General features: G+C 32.2%; 1 protein-coding gene across 2 annotated transcripts in view; it reads left to right on the top strand.

Moving 5' to 3' along the window:
• The window catches only part of LOC132699317 (Bardet-Biedl syndrome 4 protein), a 28,759-nt gene extending 8,637 nt beyond the window's left edge, over positions 1 to 20,122 (top strand). For both annotated transcript variants that reach the window (XM_060665961.1, XM_060665970.1), the window contains 6 exons: positions 267 to 429; positions 7,155 to 7,308; positions 8,057 to 8,179; positions 10,996 to 11,167; positions 17,563 to 17,759; positions 19,940 to 20,122. In XM_060665961.1, the coding sequence (XP_060521944.1) occupies positions 267 to 429; positions 7,155 to 7,308; positions 8,057 to 8,179; positions 10,996 to 11,167; positions 17,563 to 17,759; positions 19,940 to 20,089 (959 nt within the window). In that variant the 3' untranslated portion in view covers positions 20,090 to 20,122. The remainder of the gene's footprint in view (positions 1 to 266; positions 430 to 7,154; positions 7,309 to 8,056; positions 8,180 to 10,995; positions 11,168 to 17,562; positions 17,760 to 19,939) is intronic.

Below are 20,122 nucleotides of genomic sequence, written 5' to 3'. Positions count from 1 at the left end.
GCAACTTTTAAATTATGAACAATCTTTATGTAGTTTAGTAGGTTTAATTTGAGTATTATAAAGATGCATTGGATACCATACTGTTTGGTAGTCTTTCCTTTGCCATTGCTCCGTAACGAACACTATTAACAGTGACTGCATCGGACCGATGTACTAACAAAAACTAACCAAACCATAATGCTTTGAGGACAATCTTTTTGTGCAGCTTTTAACTGTTATCTTAGCTTACTTTGTTTTACGCCGCTATATCGCGTTTAAAATTTCAGCCCAGTGCTATTGGAAATTACGTGACCTAAATCAGGCAAAAGATTACGCTCACAAATCCGTAAAAGTTGCAAAACAAGAAGAATCATATGCTATCTTGGTGAAGATTCTTTTGGATGAAGGAGATATCAAGTCTGCGGTATCTGTTGCCAATGCCGCGGTTGAGTAAGTTATTTTTCTTTTTCTCTTGTTTTCATGACTTTGTTACTATTGGTAGATAAAATATTATATCTTTTAGTACAGTTTTCGTCAGCACAGTATTTCTTTGTTTGTTATTTCTGCGTGCAATTATAGAAAGCTATGTTTACGTTATTTGTTTTAACGGACGTGAGTCGATATGAAAAGGAAGCCGGTTGCGGTGGTTCCTGGAGTTCGGGACTAGTTTTTGAAGCGTATCGACGAAAGGTTAAAAGTAGGTCACGACGCTTGGCACGGGCATTAGGCATTAAGGTTTGGCCACACATATTCAGGACGCGTACGAGACGTTTGCGTGTTGATAGTGAGAACGAGACTCGTACGGGACTCGTTTCAGAGCAATAAAGGTCTGGCCTCACATGAACGAGACGAGCACGTGACGACTGTCGCACGAAACTCGCATGATGTTCATTTTTTAGTAATTCCACAGGTCTAAGCGCGTTTGGCCACACATAAACGTTGCGAGTGCGAGAGAGGACCCGTCCGTAGCTCGCCAACGATGACGAGACGACGAGTTCAGTTTATTTTTTCGTGCCGATTTTGTGAGCGGTTCTGCGTGTATAGTAGATATCTAGCAGATTTTCACAAAAAAATGAATGTAGAGAAGTTGTTAGAAGAAGTGAGGAAGTACCCTACACTGGACGATCTAAAAGACGAAAAATATAAAAACACGGATCTCCGGGAGAGAATTTGGCGCAAAATAGCAGAAGATATGTAAATAGCAGGCAAGGTGAAATAAATTATAGAGTACATTATCGGTTAAAATAATGCGTAAACACTTTTTTTATTAATCGTGTAATCCCACAAACAACAAAATTTAAAAACCAATGCAAAAAAGTTATATGAAACATGAAAAAACAACAACAAGAAAATGTATAAGATACAAAGAAAAAAATACCAGGTACTAAGCTTTTTTTTTGTTTGTTTTTCTTTTGTTACTCTTAAGTTTAGCTGTTGCCGAATTCAATAATTGTGTTACTGCCTGGTATTTTGCTTCGAACTTTCCTATTTTCGAAGAAGAAGAATCCCAAGAAATTGAAAATATTGTGGAAGATGAGAGAACTATCCCAAACACTTCAAATCAAGAAGTAAACGTGTCCCATAGTAACGTCAATTGCTCTAAAGGACCATTCGTTCATCCAACGCAACCAAAAACGAAAAAGATGGAAAAGAAACGTACTGTTGCGGAGAGTCCATCATCACAGCTGATGCAATACATTTTACAAGAAAAAATCTGAGAATGCTAATCAACGTCTACCTCCCCATTATGTTGATGATTTCGTACAGGCTATATCGCATACTCTCAAAAGGTTAATGAAGGTAAAAAAAATATTTAGTATTGTTCAAGATCTAGAAATTACGCAGTTAATGGCAAGCCAAACAGAAATTGTACTATCTGGATCAGCTTCATCTTCACGATAACTTGGACTCACCTCGAGAGTATTCTTTCAAACCTCTCCATTCTCCTCAATTCCATTCAACGCCGTCTTCGCAATCACCCCAGCCCTGTGATCGAGATAACTTAGCGGCGCCTTCAGAATTATATTCTCACACCTCTTCAGCCTCAATGCCTTTCACTACCATATTCGCAGCAATAATTATAGTAACCAGTATAAGTCACAACCCAACTGAGCACAGGATAACACGTGTGTTAGTTTGACTGTTTTTTTAGAACAAACCTTTCCAGTTCTATCTCAACATAAGTAGTTAAGTAAGCTGAATTTGTATTTTTGTATTTTTGTATTTTTTTAGGTTAAGTAAATAAATTTTAATTTGTATCTTTTGTGGAAAATAATTGCTTTTTTTAAGTATTATATAGATTGTTGAATAAGTAAAATTTCTATTATCTTTGAATTGAAGATATCCAAAACGTGTCTTCTTTTTTACTTATATGGCTTTGTAGTGTTTCAAAAAGTTCATGAAATGTGGCTTGGTTCATTCGGAAATATTCAAAAAATTTTCTCTCATCGTCCATGAAATGTGGGTACAATGTGATAAATTCGCCTTCTCTGCATCTACTTTTCCAGGTGCTGTGTACTCATATTTTTCTTTTTCTTCTGCTCGTGTTTTCGTATTCTTCCTCTTCCAATGCTAAACCCAAATCCCAATTTGGAGAGAACTTTTTTTGAAACAAAGATAATAGAAATTTTACTTATTCAACAATCTATATAATATGTAAAAAATGCATTTATTTTCCACAAAAGATACAAATTAAAATTTATTTACTTAACCTAAAAAAGTACAAAAATAAAAATTCAGCTAGCTTAACTACTTATGTTGAGATAGAACTGGAAATGTTTGTTCTAAAAAAACAGTCAAACCAACACACGCGATAAACTGTGCTCAGTTGGGTTGTGACTTATACTGGTTACTATAATTATTGCTGCGAATATGGTAGTGAAGGGCATTGAGGCTGAAGAGGTGTGAGAATATAATTCTGAAGGCGCCGCTAAGTTATCTCGATCACATTGCTGGGGTGATTGCGAAGACGGCGTTGAATGGAATTGAGGAGAATGGAGAGGTTTGAAAGAATACTCTCGAGGTGAGTCCAAGTTATCGTGAAGATGAAGCTGATCCAGATAGTACAATTTCTGTTTGGCTTGCCATTAACTGCGTAATTTCTAGATCTTGAACAATACTAAATATTTTTTTTTACCTTCATTAACCTTTTGAGAGTATGCGATATAGCCTGTACGAAATCATCAACATAATGGGGAGGTAGACGTTGGTTAGCATTCTCAGATTTTTTTTCTTGTAACATTTATTGCATCAGCTGTGATGATGGACTCTCTGCAACAGTACGTTTCTTTTCCATCTTTTTCCTTTTTGGTTGCGTTGGATGAACGAATAGTTCTTTAGAGCAATTGACTTTACTATGGGACACGTTTACTTCTTGATTTGAAGTATTTGGGATAGTTCTCTCATCTTCCACAATATTTTCAATTTCTTGGGATTCTTCTTTTTTAAAAATAGGAAAGTTCGAGGAAAAGATATCAGGCATTAAGAAATAAAAAATTATGCTGGAAGTAACACAATTATTGAATTCGGCAACAGGTAAACTTAAAGGTAACAAAAAAAAACAAACAAAAAAAAAGAATGTTTAGTACCTGTTATTTTTTTCTTTGTATCTTTCTTGTACATTTTCCTGTTGTTTTTCTGGCATGTTTCATATACCTTTTTTGCAGTGGTTTTTTAATTTTGTTGTTTGTGGAATTACACGATTACTGAAAAAAGTGTTTACTCATTATTTTAACCGATAATGTACTCTATAATTTATTTCCCCTTGCCTGCTATTTTGCGCCAAATTCTCTCTCGGAGATCCGTGTTTTTATATTTTTCGTCTTTTTTGTCTCTACATTCATTTTTTTTTTGTGAAAATCTGCTAGATATCTACTTTACACGCAGAAACGCTCACGAAATCGGCACGAAAAAAATAAACTGAACTCGTCGTCTCGTCTTCGTTGGCGAGCTACGGACGGGTCTAGCGTTCCTCTCGGACTCGCGTCGTTTATGTGTGGCCAAAGGCGCTTAGGCCTGTGGAATTACTAAAAAATGAACATCATGCGAGTTTCGTGCGACAGTCGTCACGTGCTCGTCTCGTTCATGTGAGGCCAGATCTTTAGATGGTTAACCGAAAAATGGTTACTCTTTTTCTTTAAAAAGACGAAAGACGGGTCGTAAACTAATTATTATTGTCCATTTACCAAATGTCGACGAAATTGGTGTACGAGGTGCGTTGTAAATAAGAGAAAATATATTTTTGTTTAATTTACCACAATATCGGACTGCATTTATTTCCTCATAACCTAACCTAACCTAACCTCATAAAATTATTATAGGTTATAATTAAGATTCAATCGTTTGTTAATTCGAAACAAACCAACTATTTGTAACTTTAAAATAAAGAATAATCTGGCTATAATATAGCTCAATAGATAGAAAAGAAGGAGAATTTTTTACTGTTTAGTTAGATATGCGAATAATATTGTATGTTAAAGGAATCCCAAACAGTTAAAAATGTGAAGTAAATGTTGAATTTAAATGTAAATCGTAAATGTTTTTGACGGGATTCTGCATATATCTTCAGGCGCTTAACTTAAAGGGGTTATTTTCCCTGTAACTAAATTAAATTTCATCTAAGTTTTCTTCAAATAAGATTTAATTTTAAATGTGGTTTACACAGTTCTTCTATGGAGCGAGTCCCTTTGATATCTTTATTTATAAGGGCACCCTGCGTGTAGCACAGTAAAGAAATAAAAAAAATATTTTGCCGCTAGCTGTATTAACTGTAACGAATTTTCAATAATTAATTTTGGGTGACATTGTTGTATTATGTACCTAACACAGAGGATATGTTCATGGTTTGAAGGGCACAAATTAATTAATTAATTAATTAGACCCAAATCCAAATTTAATTAAAAAACTCAATGAATAGTTTTATCCGTGGGAATTTTCCACATCAGATTTGGTTGCAAATAACGGTATTAAATAAAACTTAGTGATTTTCTACGCTACAAGAATATAAAGTTAAATCGTACATTTCCTGCAGTTTAACGATGCGGCAAAATCGATAGAGTTCTTTTTAAGGTGGAGCGAATTGAACATTTTAGATAGAATGTTTGCAGCCTATAACGGAAAACTTTCCGTATCATAAAAAAATATTTAAAATATTATTAAATGTAATAAAATCAAACCAATAAGTGTCACTGTAACTAGCACTACTAGACAAGAACGAAAGGAAGAAGGAAACCTTTCCAAATTCAAAAAACATTTAGTTTCTGGTTTCGTCTTATACAGGGTATTCCTTAATGGTGTGAACAGGATAATTCTTGAGATAATTTTAAGAAAAAATTAACGATGGTGTCTATCCGCGATTTTTATCGATATAGCGATATCAAAAAAGATCGGAGAAGATCAATATATTTTTTTGAGTAGCCTAATCATTTCTGCGTAAAGGTCACTTCTTGTGTTTTTCTTGTTAGACATACCGTTCTAAAATAATGAAGTTTAATATGTAATGAATGATAAATGATGCACAATGTTTAAAAAACTTCATAGAAATGAAAATTGGAAATGATTTTTTTCACTTAACACTTATCTAATATCGTTTCTTAGATAATATAATAAAAGTTTGTATCTTTAAATCTTAAAATAAGTTTAAGGATTGTCTCCTTCAGTATTAACATATCATGAATATCATGTATAATAATAAGATAATTTTTCAATAAGGACTGTACAATAAATACTTCAACAGTTTTGGAACTCTTATACTTTATTTTTGAAAAGGAGGTTGTTTTGATTTAAGTCCGGTTTTGTTTTATTTTTTGATATTTGGTTAGTTATTTAGTTAGTAACTAACCGAAACTAACAAAAAAAAACAAGAACAAGCCTTTACAACAATAGCTATGAGTGCTAGGATCCATGGTACAACGGAAAACGTGCAATGTTGCTTGTGCAATAGCACACAGAGAATTCAAATTGAGACATGACAACGTCGCAAAAATGATACATCGGAGCCTAAACGTCAATAGACAAGAAATTGGTATAAATACAGCCCAATAAAAGTACTAGGCAATGAAAAGGGAATAGTTCTGTGGGACTTTCAGATACAGACGGATAAAAAGATTGAATGTAACAATCCGGACATTGTATTAATAGAGAGAAATCACATCTACGTAATAGATATCACGATTCCGGGTGACGCTAGAATAGCACAGAGAAAGAGAAGGAAAAAAATCAAAAGTACCAGGAGTTGGGACGTGAGATGAGTAGATTGTGGCACAAAAGATCCTTCAATGTCATACCAATTGTGGTGGGAGTAATTGGAACTATAACACCTAACTTAGAGAGATATCTAAGGGAACTACATATTTCGGAGTTTAGCACAGGACAGCCCCAGAATTGTTTTTTGGCACTAATCAAATAATCAAGGAATACCTTCGAAATTCTTAGGCTCTGGGATAGAGCCCGCATTTTGCAGAGAATCACCAGCTTCAACATTTACCAACAGAATTTCTCATTGATTTTCCCTTGACACTTGTTTTAAATATGAGAGGAAGCAAATCCTTATTCCTTATTTCTGAAGCTACAGTAATTTGAATTTTTATCATGTCCTCTCTTATGCAAAACATTTCGAGCAAATCATACTAAAGTCCAGCGGGACTGAATTTCCATCCAACTTTCCTTGCAGTTTATTGATATATCAATATCATACAGGAACATGAAACTTTACATAAATGTAAATTGTAAGATCGATTTTAATTTAAAAAGATCAAATTGATGTCTTCTGCCAGATTCTATATGCATTTGTTATTAATTATTTGAAATGCAAATATACGAATGGATCAAACTGGAGGGGATGATTGGCAGCAGCGCATGTAATTTTAGTTCTCTATATAAATGTAGTTTGCAGTATTGAAGTTAATGTCAAGCCAAGCGAGATGTTAGCGAAACGCCTACGCCTGCGACAATACGGAATTCAATAAACGAACGGATGATAACCCGGAATAACTATTATATTTAAACTATTTGAAAGTTGTTTTTTTTGTAATTCAGTTTTTTTGAATGTTATCTCAAATAAAAAAGTGGTGGATTTATTGGCAATGTTAGCAAAGTATACCCTATTAACAACTTATTAACAAATGAGACAGAAAAAAATGAGGCTATTCGTTTAACAGTTAACGTCTGTTTTACAGATCGTGTCCCGATAGTGCCAAAATGTTTACGGAGTCTGGACTACTATACTTAAAGATAGGGCAGAATCAGCATGCTTTTGAAAGGTTGAGTCAAGCACTGGCTTTAGATCCAACTTGTTCCCGAGCCTTATTTGGCATAGGATGTATAACCCAGGTAAAACTTAATTAATTAGCAATTTAAATTTCTGCTTTATTTTTATTTGTTTAATTACATAAGGCATTTATTTTAATCTACAAGTCCTCCTTTTGTTCTTCAGTTATTTCGAAACACATTTCCCAATACTTGTTAATCAATAATTTTGCTTGATAATATTTCGATATGTGTTTAATTTTTAAACACCTTACAAGCAATCAATCACAGATCTTGCAAAATTTATAATTTTCTTAAATTTAAATGTTTCAAGAGATAAGAATATAAAACTTAGTGTTAGGATAATTTAATGTTTCAAAATCAAAATCGCAAATATCGCTTTTCGCTTTTCAAAAAATCGCAAGTGTAACAGTCACAATTTAACATAATTTAACTTTTTTGTTTGCGATTGTTTAGCTGACGAGGTTCTTAAACTGCACGGTTTGATTTAATATTAATCCTATGGACCGTCTAGCTATATCACGCCTTACTTAATTAATCACTAGCAAAATAATTGAAGGTATTTTGGGTTTGTTTATTTGCTCTCTGTTCTCCCATCCAGTTGACTTTATTTACCTTCGGAGAAATATTAACGTAACTTAACAGAGCTCCTAATATTTTTTGACATGTTTTTATTCTCTATTTCACATACCTAAAGTTACAAATTTATTGTCTCCTTTAATTTAATATTTTATCGAAGTCTTCGCAGTTTTTTTTTACATTTTCTTTCGTAATATCTCAAAAATTTTACGACGTTAAATAAACATTTCAGATGCATCAGGAATACGATGTAGCACTAACGAAATATAAAATCGCAGTTCCATACGAACCCGATTCAATTTCCTTATGGAATAATATTGGAATATGCTTTTATTCTAAACAGAAGTATGTTGCTGTAAGTAGAGAAACATATTTGATTTTTTCAGACTTTAAATTATATTGTTGTGTTTATATTACGATATAAAATCACATCAGCATCAAATTCAAATACGTTTGCGTATTAAATTAAACCCCATAAAGTTGCGACGTCTATCAAGATAATCCCCAATTTGATACGCCTTGCTCGGAATAAAAACTGCTTTTTGACATAATTGTAATTGGTATTCATTTGTTTTTGTTTATACGTCATTTCGTTTGTACTTTGCGTAAATAGTTTTTTACGAGTGAGTTTGAGTTGAAGTTTATAGCCATTTTTTTTAAACCAGATTATAATTCCTATATTAAATAAATGGAATTGGAATATAAAATATTGAACAAATTCATTGAAAAATCACAGAGCATACTCTTACTTATTTCTTACTTTTTATGCGCAAAAGAAGCAGAAATTTAATTTTGAAATAAACAGTAAAGTAGCTAGTACCAGTAAAGTTCATAAATTGGCACAATTACATTTCTATCATTAAGGAAAGTGAATATGGCGCATCTAAAAGAAACCCAGAGAATTAAAATTTAACTTTTTATCAGATATGGAGATAAAACGAGAATTCAAATAAAAGTTTGTAATTTGTTTAAATAAAATATCTACACCTATTATAACAAATTATTTCAGTCGGTTTAAAAACCCTTCCCAAACGTTACTCAGGATATTTTCATCATTTTGCCTTATTTCGTATATAATTTTAATAATCTAAATTTTAAATCATCTAAGTTTTGTGCTTTTTGTTTATAGACTCTTGATTTTAAATATCCCCAAAGAAAAAAAGCCAGTGGAGTAATAACTGGCGATCTTGCAGGTCATTCTAGTGATCCACTTTTACCGGGAGATACCGTACACGCCCACGTCGAGTAAAAAGGGGCGGAGCATCATACTGTTGAAACTAAATCTGTCTGTCTCATATATCAGACTGATTTGGATTTGAGAAAGACATTGCGGGAGTAGGGATTAAGTCATTTTGAGGATATTGTAAATATCGAGATTTCAAAAATTCAAAATTCAAAGTTCTTGCCTAAACGTTTATTTTTTGTTGATGTTATGTATGATTTTCTCTCTATCGTCGGGGATCATTTGTACTCCAATACCGACAATTTTGTTTAATTACCATATCATTTAAAGAAAATGTGGCTTCATCACTAAACAGAATCTAAAAATGAAAAAATTGATTTAACTCGCACATTCCTATCATAGTTTTACAAAAATGTAGTCTGCTGACTGAGTCATCTTGGTTGAGCACCTGTAGTAATTTTATACGCATGATTCTTTTATTACTCGAAGCTGTGTTCGTTGGCCAACATCATTATCTGAAGCTACTCCAGAAGATGGATGATGGGGATTGTCTTCTAATAACTTCTAATAAAATATTTAATCTTGGGATCTGATTAGTGTTTGAACGACCTGGCCGTAGGCCTGTAAACTTTCTATTAATTTTACTCACTGTGGATCTTGTAATGGGTCTTTCTCGATATTTTGCGTTAAACAAATTGCAAACTTCTCCTTGATTTCTCCTTTTGTCTCCATATCCGATTAAAATGAAACTTTCACTTCTCTGGGTTTCATTTAGATGCCCCATATTCACTTTCTTTACTGAAAGAAATGTAATTGTAACAATTTACGAATTTTACTAGGACTAGTTACTTTTCTGTTTATGTAAAAATTAAATGTCTGTTTTTCTTTCTTTTGCTGGTGGAAATTAAGGTATAGGTCGGTATAGGAAATAGGGTATGCTACATAATTTTTGCAATATGCATCATGAAATTTGACACAGAATTCGAAAATGAATTGAAAGGAACTTCAACTTGAAATTTAATAGACATATAGAAGTTCTGGCTGTTAAATCGTAACAATATTTGTGCTCCTGATTGGATCTCTAAAGGCGTCATATTTTATAAAAAAATCCTGTTGAATAAATAATTAAGCAGTTTCTAAAAAGGAAAGATGTTTAATCCTAATTCTCCAAAAAAGGCATTAGCTCTACTAGACCTTAAAATTTCTAAATGAAGCTCATGATACTGGCGGCATCAATAAAAATAAAATACAAATCATATAGCTAGTGGACATATAGAGGCATTGCCTATATTAAAAATTTATAGAGTTTTTGAAGCTACAATAAAAAGAAATTGAGATGGCCCATTTTTGAAATTTCATTGGCAACCAATGGCAGCTAACTTGGCTGCTGGCAGTTCATCAATTCAACAGGTTTCATATTAGATGGAACATTTTTACATATTTTTCTCAAAATGTGCCCAGATTTCGTTCAATGTTTTGGGAAAGCGAGTTAAGTGTGTGGATATCGATGTTTATAAAGAAAATGGTGCAAAGTGCGTGAAATTGACAGGCATGCGCCGAAAATCATTCCCAAAATATCATAGCAGCCTGAGGAGCATCAATTTTTGTTTTCTATGATACAGATTATTACGCATTCTATGATTCTACGTTCAGCCTAGAATTATAGAACCTATCCTGCAGTATCAGAACACAAATGTAGTCAAGTTTAATATCACGGCTAGCAATATTTTTTTGAATTCCGATTAAAATTTTTCCTGTATTCCAGTGTATAGAAGCAACCGTTTTCATTGAATATACTCAAAGAACTACGACCCTAATTTGATATTCAATAATGTTCCTTTTTAATACCATCTGCTGTTGTGAGATTCACACAAAAATAGGCCATCTAGTATAATTTTCATTTGAACAGGCTACTCTTGTGATAAAAAACCTAAGAACATATGTTTGGTACTGACAATTAATTTGTGTAATTCACTGTTGCTTTGTAGGCCATCAGTTGTTTGAAGAAAGGACTCTGGATCTCACCATGCAACTGGACGCTCCTCTTTAATTTGGGTTTGGTGTACTTAGCGACGAGTCAAACTGCCTCTGCATTTAACTTTGCATGTGCTGCTGTCAATTTTCGACCAGATGTTGCCGAATGTTTTGAATTATTGGCATGTAAGTGTCTAATACTCCCATAAATTGTATATCAAAACAGCATATTGAAAATGCGGGAACATAAATCTTTATAAAAAATTACCATTCATTAAATAATTTTAAGTAAATTTCTTGCATGTTTTCATTATTATTTTGCAGAAAAATTTATATAAAATAAGAAAAAATATTTATAATTAATATTTGAAAATGTATATTGATTGTAGCTTATTCGTATATATTCTTTTAGAACGAACTTATTAATAAAGTTTGGATGATTCAGCTCTTATTTTACAGGGTAAAAACATGTTTATGTTTCATAATAAAACACTAACTCCTAATTCATTTTAAACAAAGCAATTTATACTTGTGCATAATTTAAAATGTAGCGATTATATTAGTTTGGAACTTGCCCTATTGTCTTGACATTGTAAATATTAAATATGGCTTTGAATGGAACATCCTGTGTAGTTGAGTCTTACCGACTTAAGCTTGAAGAAATTTGTTATCGACATGAAATAGAAGGATAGCTAGGAATCAGCAGACTGCGAACAGCAGAATAAGCAAAGAATCCAAAAAACACCTACTATAAAGACGACAACATTGGAAAATCAAATGTAACACGATGTATATTAACTTTGGTCCACATTTCCTTATTTCTGTCTCTTTTCTTTATTAAAATAATTTTGATTTATTTTTGCCTAAAAGTACCGCTTTATTTGTTAACACTTAATATATTTCTTCAAAAATTTACAGGGCTTTGCTAATACATATGATTGAATCACCAATACGTAACTTTGATTATAAGTCATGAAGGGGGGCCCAAGAATTTACATTTCTGAAAAAGAATTAGTAAAAACAGAAACAGAACAGAAGAAAAACAGTAAAACTTAATTTTTAAATGCAAATCGCAGTATTTGACTTTACCCTTGTTTCAAAATTCCAGAAGATATTTGTTCTTATTTTTCTGTGTTTTATTTAAAACTATTTACGGATAGTTTTCAACATGATTTAAAACATAAGCGAACTATGAGCAATGAAATCTCAGAAACGAAACCCATAGGAGATACGAAAAAAAGTTTCGTACAAAAGTTTCTTGGACTCTCCTAAAGATTTAAAATACTATAATTTTGTTGATGCAGGGTTTTCCTCCCCTCCCCGAAATCAACTTTGTTGTTTTAAATGGAACACCCTATATATTTTGACATTTTTGGAATCCTTGGTTAAAATAAAGGTGACTTTCTTAAGAAATTCCTATTCAAATTTTGCATAATTCAGACAGAAATTGAAATTATGTGTTTTTTTTAATATTTTGATTGCCCCATATAAAATTATGTTATGACGCTACTGATCCAGGTATTGCAATGAAAATTTAACCACACACTAAGGAGCTGATGCACTACTCAATCAAATTGATAGATGCGCCTCAGCTTATACAGGGTGTCCCAAATAGGTAGTGCTGTTTTGGCGAACTCAATTAACAAAATCCCAAGATTTTCAAATGGAACACACTATATTTTTATTCAGATATCAATTCTAGGAAAAAAAATGTAAGTTTGTAATTTATCTTATATTTAAATTTTACTTACTTTTTGAGATATTCGAGGTTTAAGATAACACCCGTACAAATTCTTGTTGAATTTAAAGCTGCCCACATTAGGTCACTTGGTGGCAAGATTAGGTATTTTTTAAATAGCAAAGACATGATACTACTTCTTTTAAAGATGCAATACTCCAGATATACGAATAAAGCCTATTGCTAACAATACAGAGTGTCCATTAATACGTGGAAATTTTGAAAAAATTCGACTCTATACTACACACTTTAACGGATTTAATAAAACTTCAGAATTCATATTTAAAGAAACATTTATTAGTTAATTATCTAGCTTGATTGAAAATACCTAATAACAAAAATAAATAATTAAAGTTTATATGCTAATTAAACAAGGTAACAAATATGAATAAATAAATCTTTAAAACAAAAAGTTAACTAAAAAGAGCTCGTTAATTCGATCTATAAAGTTTAGTTAAAAATGTTCCTCTTAAAATGCTCGTTTCATCTGGCTTAAAAATAACAAACATATCAAAATATTTAAAAATGTAGTTGGCTATGACAAGAGAATCTTTTTTTTGACGCATTAAGGTATAAACAAACATTGTCATTTCTGTTTGTTTTTGTAATTTTTCACATTTCTATGTAAAAAGTTCATGGTGGTTAGTTTTTATGGTTTTTTGGTTATAATGCCGCAATATTCTGCTCAGGAACGACTGAAATTGTATGAATGCTACCTGACCAATGGTAAGAGTGCAGCTTTAGCATTAAGGTAGTATCAAAGAAGGTTTCCGGGAGCTAGAAATCCCAACAAAAACAATATTTAATAGAATTATCCAGGACCTGTCAAATCACGGTGTTCTAAAATATAGAAAAGGAGAAACCTAGCACCCTTTTATCAGAAGAAACTGAATTGAACGTAATATTATACTTCACTGAATTTCCCGAAAATTCTTTGCGAGATGCAAGCATGGACCTTGACTTAACTATTTCATAAATTTCTACCAATTCAATTTTTGTTTCACCATGATGGACGAACATTTTGAGAGGCACATTTTTAACAAAACATTATGGACCGATAAGGTGATTTTTACGACGTCTGGTATGCACAATAAATAAATGCCACTATTATTCAACAGACAACTGCCGACAACTTGGGGGAGAACATTATATTTCAGCAAGATAGCGCACCCTATCATTGTGGTCATCAAGTGATAAATTTTTTAAGAGTAAATTTCCAAAATATAATTGGTTAAAATGGTGACATTGCGTGGCCATCAAGTCCCGATTTTACACTCATGGCCTTTTTTTTGTGGGGCGCTTTAAAGATCGTGTGTATAAATCGCGAAATAACTATACAGGAAAAAATTAGGCAAGAGATTCTTGCATTAAATAGTAGTGATGCGGTTAGAAATGTGCTCTCCAGCATTATGACGCGCTATACAGTGTGTATTGCAGAGGATGGACAATACATTAATTACAGTATCACCATATTTTTTTTAGTTATTTGTTTCTGTTTTTTTTTTGTTTTATAGATTTATTTATTCAAATGTGTTACCTTGTTTAGTTAGCCTAAAAACTTTAATTATTTATTTTTGTTATTAGGTATTCTCAATCAAGCTAGATAATTAACTATTAAATGTTTCTTTAAATATGAATTCTTAAGTTGTATTCAATCTGTTAAAGTGTGTAGTATCGAGTCGATTTTTTTTTTTTGAAAATTTCCACGTATTGCTAGCAATAGGTTTTATTCGTATATCTGGAGTATTATATCTTTAAAAGAAGTAGGATCATGTCTTTGCTATTTAAAATATACCTAATATTGCCAACAAGTGACCTAATGTGGGCAACTTTAAATTCAACAAGAATTTATACGGGTGATATCTTAAACCTCCAATATCTCCAAAAGTAAGTAAAATTTAAATATTAGATAAATTACAAACTCACCTTATTTTTTGTGCTAGAATTGATATCTGAATAAAAATATAGTGTCTTCCATTTGAAAATCTTGACTTATTGTTAATTGAATTCGCCAAAACGGCACCAGCTATTTGAGTAACTCTGTATAAGCTGATGCGTATCTGTCAAACTAATTGAGTAGTCTTCTTAGTCTGTGGTTAAATTTTCATTGCAATACCTGGATCACAACACAATTTTATATAGGGCAATCAACATATTAAAAACAAAACATACACATAACCTCAATTTCTGCCTAAACTATGCAAAATTTGAATAGGAATTTCTTAAGAAAGTGACCTTTATTTTAACCATAATATATAGGGTGTTCCATTTAAAATAACAAAGGTGATGCCGGGACGGTGGGGGGGATACTTTAGGGACACCCTGTATCAACAAAATTATAATACTTTAAATCTTCAGGAGAGTTGAAGAAACTTTTGTACAAAACTTTTTTTCGTATCTCCTATGGGTTTCCAGATCGTATAGTGGATCGTTTTGTTTGGCACACGGTGTACATGAATTATTCAACTTCTTTAATGTAATGACAAATATATAGGGTTGGATTTAAGAACAAGTATTTTAACAGTCATATAATTTTTGGGGCATCCTGTATGACTTATCATTCATGTCACATATTATTCATTCAAGTAAATGTATTAATTTTTAGAAAAAATATAAAAGTTTTAATAAAGCTGTGTTTTTTTGCAAAAATAAATTAAAATTACTAAGGAAAAGTTAACAACAGTTACTCCGAATTTTGCGCATTCTATTTGAATTTGCAATAATTGAAAATACAATATTTCAAAATACAATATAGCGGCGAACATTTGGAAAAGTATTTGCAGAACAATATCCCAATTTTGCCCAATGCGATTATCAGACTTTAAGTAACTATTCATTATTTATTTGTTTATTTATTTCAAGGAATCTACCTATCAGGTATGAAGCCCAACTAATAGGTAGGATGTCGTACAAATTATTAAATAGTTACATTGTAAGTAATGATGATATCACGAAATTTAAGCTAAAGTTTAGCCTAACATGAGCATCAAATCTATTAAAAAAACAAGATAATAAAAAAAAACTGAAAATAATTATAAAATGATTCAGGTGGTTTTTGAACGGCTGTGCAAACTTCTAAACGATTTTCTGTTTTGCAAAAAATCGTTTATTAAACGCTTGCTTCACTGCGCTTCTCTCCCTCGTATGTTTTAACCGATCTCTCAGCGCGAGCATTAAAAATTGCAAGTGAGATCTTGGAATATATTGTCATCACATTCTTTCATCCATGAATTAATACGTGGTCAGGCATGGGAAAGGTGTCACTGTAAAAGGATTCTGCCTCGTATATATTTTTATGTTTTTGTCATTAAATAAATTATGATGGCAAACAACTGAAACATGCATTTTACTGCAAATTCTTTTAGATCTTTGAGGATCTCCTGTCATCCGATTTAATTTATTGTTAGTTTTTACAAAATGCACTGAGGTATGTTATTCCGTAAATTTTGCGAAATGCAGAGATTATATTTGCTACTTGCGGCTTTTGTCGTAACGGTTAAGCAAAAGTTTGAATGGTTGTTCATTTATTTATAATGTTTCTAACATACTTTATACGTAAACATCATAAAAAAAAGAAATTTATGGACATAGATACAAAAAGTTAAAAGTTGCGTTTGTAATGTTTTTTTCGTCGTTAACAAAATGTTTTTATTTATTCCGCGCTTCGATACTCGATGCGCGATATTTACTGATCGATAATCATATTTTCATAAAAAGCAATTTAAGTGGGCATTACACGAGTTCATTAGTGCGCGAAATTTGAATATGAGAATGCGAAATATAATCTATCCTCAAAGCATAATTAAGCAAACAAAATGTAATGTATCGGGAGTTTTATTCGCGATGATGGATAGCTGACAGTGATTATAAAATCGATGTCCTGCGATCGAATTTAACTAACGCTAAATCCTAGTCTGCATTCACGACCGAAACAGAACCAAAAAGATTAAGTGTCACATTTGTGTATTTAAACCGTAATCAACATTTAATCTAGCGAAAGGCTATTAAAAAGGACTCAAGGGCTCATCAAACCCAGGATAAGCCTAGATAAGCTTTGTAGGGCCGCGAGTCTGTTAGGAAAGTGAAACAAATAGTGCAGTTAAATTAATGAGATTTCTCGACACGAAAATCTCCCATTTTACGGGAGGGACAATTATCACAAAAATCATTCGGTGAATTTATAGGAATTAGATATTCGACACTTAATTTCGATATTTGATAATTAATTGGTTTAACCGCTCTGAACGATAATTATACGCAAAATTATAATCAAATGTTTGAAGGTTTATAATTGCTTTCAGCAGGGTTCTATCAAAAAATTTTAAATACGTAAGTTGTTTGTTTAGTATAGAGAAAATCTCATTAGTCTCTCACAGTACATAAAATAGATATTTTAAATGTAACACCCTGTATGCTTCTTGAGATAATAAATGTATGAAATACACTTTTTCACATGCTTACGAAAACACAGGATGCGAATGAATACTTTTCCATTTTTACACTTAAGTTGGCAGATTCATATTTAAGTTTCATTGTATATACCTGTTTCATACGTGTGCAAATGTAACAAAAATTCGCATATAAGGATTTTTTGTGATACCAAATTTTGTGTAGGTGCTTTATCATTTCATATTAAAGAAATACAAACTAAATATAAAAATGAGATTTTCTCAATGTATAGTCTAACGACATTAAATTTTAGCGTTCAATGTTTAAAATCACGGCTGTAAATCGAATACAATTCAAGTTTATTATAATATTATATTGAATCTATTTTTGAATTATTATGAACTCTTAGTTTGACGGGGTTAAATTTTTCTCACTTTATAAGCAAATCTTTCAGATGTACTATTGGAACTGAAGGATCTCGAGAACGCTCAAAAAGCCATAAGACAGGCTTGCATTTTAGCTCCAAGCAACACGACAACCGTAATAAATGCAGCTGTGGTGCTCCATGTTGCTGGCTCAAGCGAAAATGCTTCAATATTTTTGAAGAAATTCGAAGAACTGGTTTCCGAAGGGCAAACTTTATCAAATGAGGTAAATTAAGTTTTTTTTACAGATTAAACTTATCGGTCATATAGGTACTAACGATATAGAGGCCCTGCCTATGCCGATAATAAAGTAATTTATTTACAAATGTTGTGGATTCCTCCTAAGTTGGTTGTTTATAAATTAAACTTGCTGACGGTTCGCCAAGCTTAACTCCAGTTAAGCTCTCAAGAAGCCAACAAGATGATTGGCGAAACGTTAGCAAGTTTGGTTTATAAAAAGCCGACGCAGGAGGAATCCAGAAGATTCGTAAATAGTATTACAGTAGCCTGTGGAAAAGATTAATGAAGCCACCATGATTTTTTTTTTAAGAAGGTTCATTCAACATGCCCATGCGCGATATTTAAAATTTCGTTCTTAACCAATGACCTTGCTGCATTCAACAACCAACATGGCCGCTGATAGATCATCAATAAGCTTGAGTTCGGCATTTTTACGGCAGTTTTTTTAAAATATACCTTGATATCGTTAAATGTTCTGAGAAAATGAGTTGAGCGTGTGGAAATCGTTGTTTAGGAATAAAATGGTGCAAAGTGCAGATGAGTGGGTAAAATGTAGAGGCTATGAGCAAAAGATTCATACCTTCTCTACGAAAATATCAATGCCGCCTGCGTAGTAGGGCCGCTATATTATCTAATGCTAATATTAACAACATAAATGTTGCTTTATATAGTTTGTGGTTTAATTATTAATTGTTCGATAATTTGTAAACGTGCCTTTTATCATTTTCTTGATATCACACATCACACTACCCTCCGCGTAAAAATCGTAATGTTTAAAAACAAGCTTGAAATTTTGTCCTTGCTATCCATATTTACTCCGTCCATCGCGATAACAGGAGCTGACAAGTTAATTTAACCCATTTTCAGTTCGTCACGGTGGCAGGCTCGTCTAGATTTCGTATTCGAGTTGGCGATTTAACTCTATAAATAAACGATATTAAATTTGAGTTTTATGCCCAAAAATGATTATCCAGTATAAATTATTGAATTGCCTTATAAAGGCTAGGAGACTAAACAAAATTAAACTTTTATGCAAATATGAATGGAAACCGTTCGTCTTACAGGTCTTTTGGAATCTAATTTATAATTTGTATTCGTATTTCATAAGGAAAACAACCCAAAAACTTTCTTTAGTTTTACTGAAGTCTATTTAGAGTTTAAAAGCAAATGATTGTGAAATCACAGTGCTTTAACTGCAGAAAATCAGTAAGATCGACCAAACTTAATCAAAACTAACCGAAACTGACCAAAATTGAATACAATGATCGATATATCGTCTTTGACGGTAATAGATGCATGTAGAGGTGTTACAGAATGCTGGAAAGAATAATATATCGAATAATATGAAATTGGTTTATCTAAATAAATAAAATTTAGTCAAAGTGTTTTGAAATATGGTTTTGGCAAAACTTTAGTTTCACATTTTGACCTTCAGTTTAATTCTGGTTAAAAAGAGTTTTGCGCACCGTTTTTCTAATAAAAGTTACTTTACTATTTAGAAATCGTTCAAATTCCGTCTGCATGGGTTGTTGATAAATAGAACTTGTCGACGTTTCATCAATCATCTTGTTGGCTTCTTCAGAGCTTAATTGAAACTGTCTAGCAGTTTAGCTCTGAAGAAGCCAACAGGCGAAACGTCAGCAAGTTCGATTTGCCAACAACCGAAGCAAGAGGAATCCAGAAGTTTCGTAAACAGTAAAAGACCCTTTAAATTATTTTCTTATTTGGAATGAGAATCATACGTTATTTTTAAAAAACCCTCTCCAAATTTATTTCTTTTTCGTATTAAACAGTGAAACAAAAGCTAAAAACTTCGTTTTAGAGTAATTAGCAAATTTTTGCGGTTTGTGTTTTCTAAATATTTCTATTTTTTTAAATAAATATAATTTCAAGTAAAATAAGACGGTGCAAATCTATAGTGGAACTTTATAAGCCATTTTTGTGAGTTTTGATTAGTTTTGGACATAACCGATGGTATTTGCGGGGTTCCGTAACTCTAATTTTCATTAATTCATTGGCTATAATAAACTTATTTGCAATAAAACAACCCGTTACTATAAGTCAAAAGAAGATTGGGTCGATTCAACAATTCATAATTATTTATAAGTTGCAGAAATTTTTCCTAACACGATGCTAGAAATTTTACATCAAACCAAGTAATTGTAGATTTTGGAACTTGCTGAAAAACTAAGGCTAAGTCTAAGGGACGCGCCTGGTGAACATTTAGACCCAGCAAATAAAGCGGATCAATCGAAGAATGACACCGCTGTGCAATCATCCGACGAGCGATTGGTGCTTAACGGCGATGAGGTTTAAATAATTGTAACACATAACAAAATAAAAGTAGTG

This window comes from Cylas formicarius, unplaced genomic scaffold (genome assembly GCF_029955315.1).
Source record: "Cylas formicarius isolate icCylForm1 unplaced genomic scaffold, icCylForm1.1 PGA_scaffold_10__41_contigs__length_53128322, whole genome shotgun sequence".
NCBI classification, from domain to species: domain Eukaryota; kingdom Metazoa; phylum Arthropoda; class Insecta; order Coleoptera; family Brentidae; genus Cylas; species Cylas formicarius.
The sequence above is the reverse complement of the archived record's forward strand: the minus strand, read 5'-3'. Positions and strand labels throughout refer to the sequence as shown.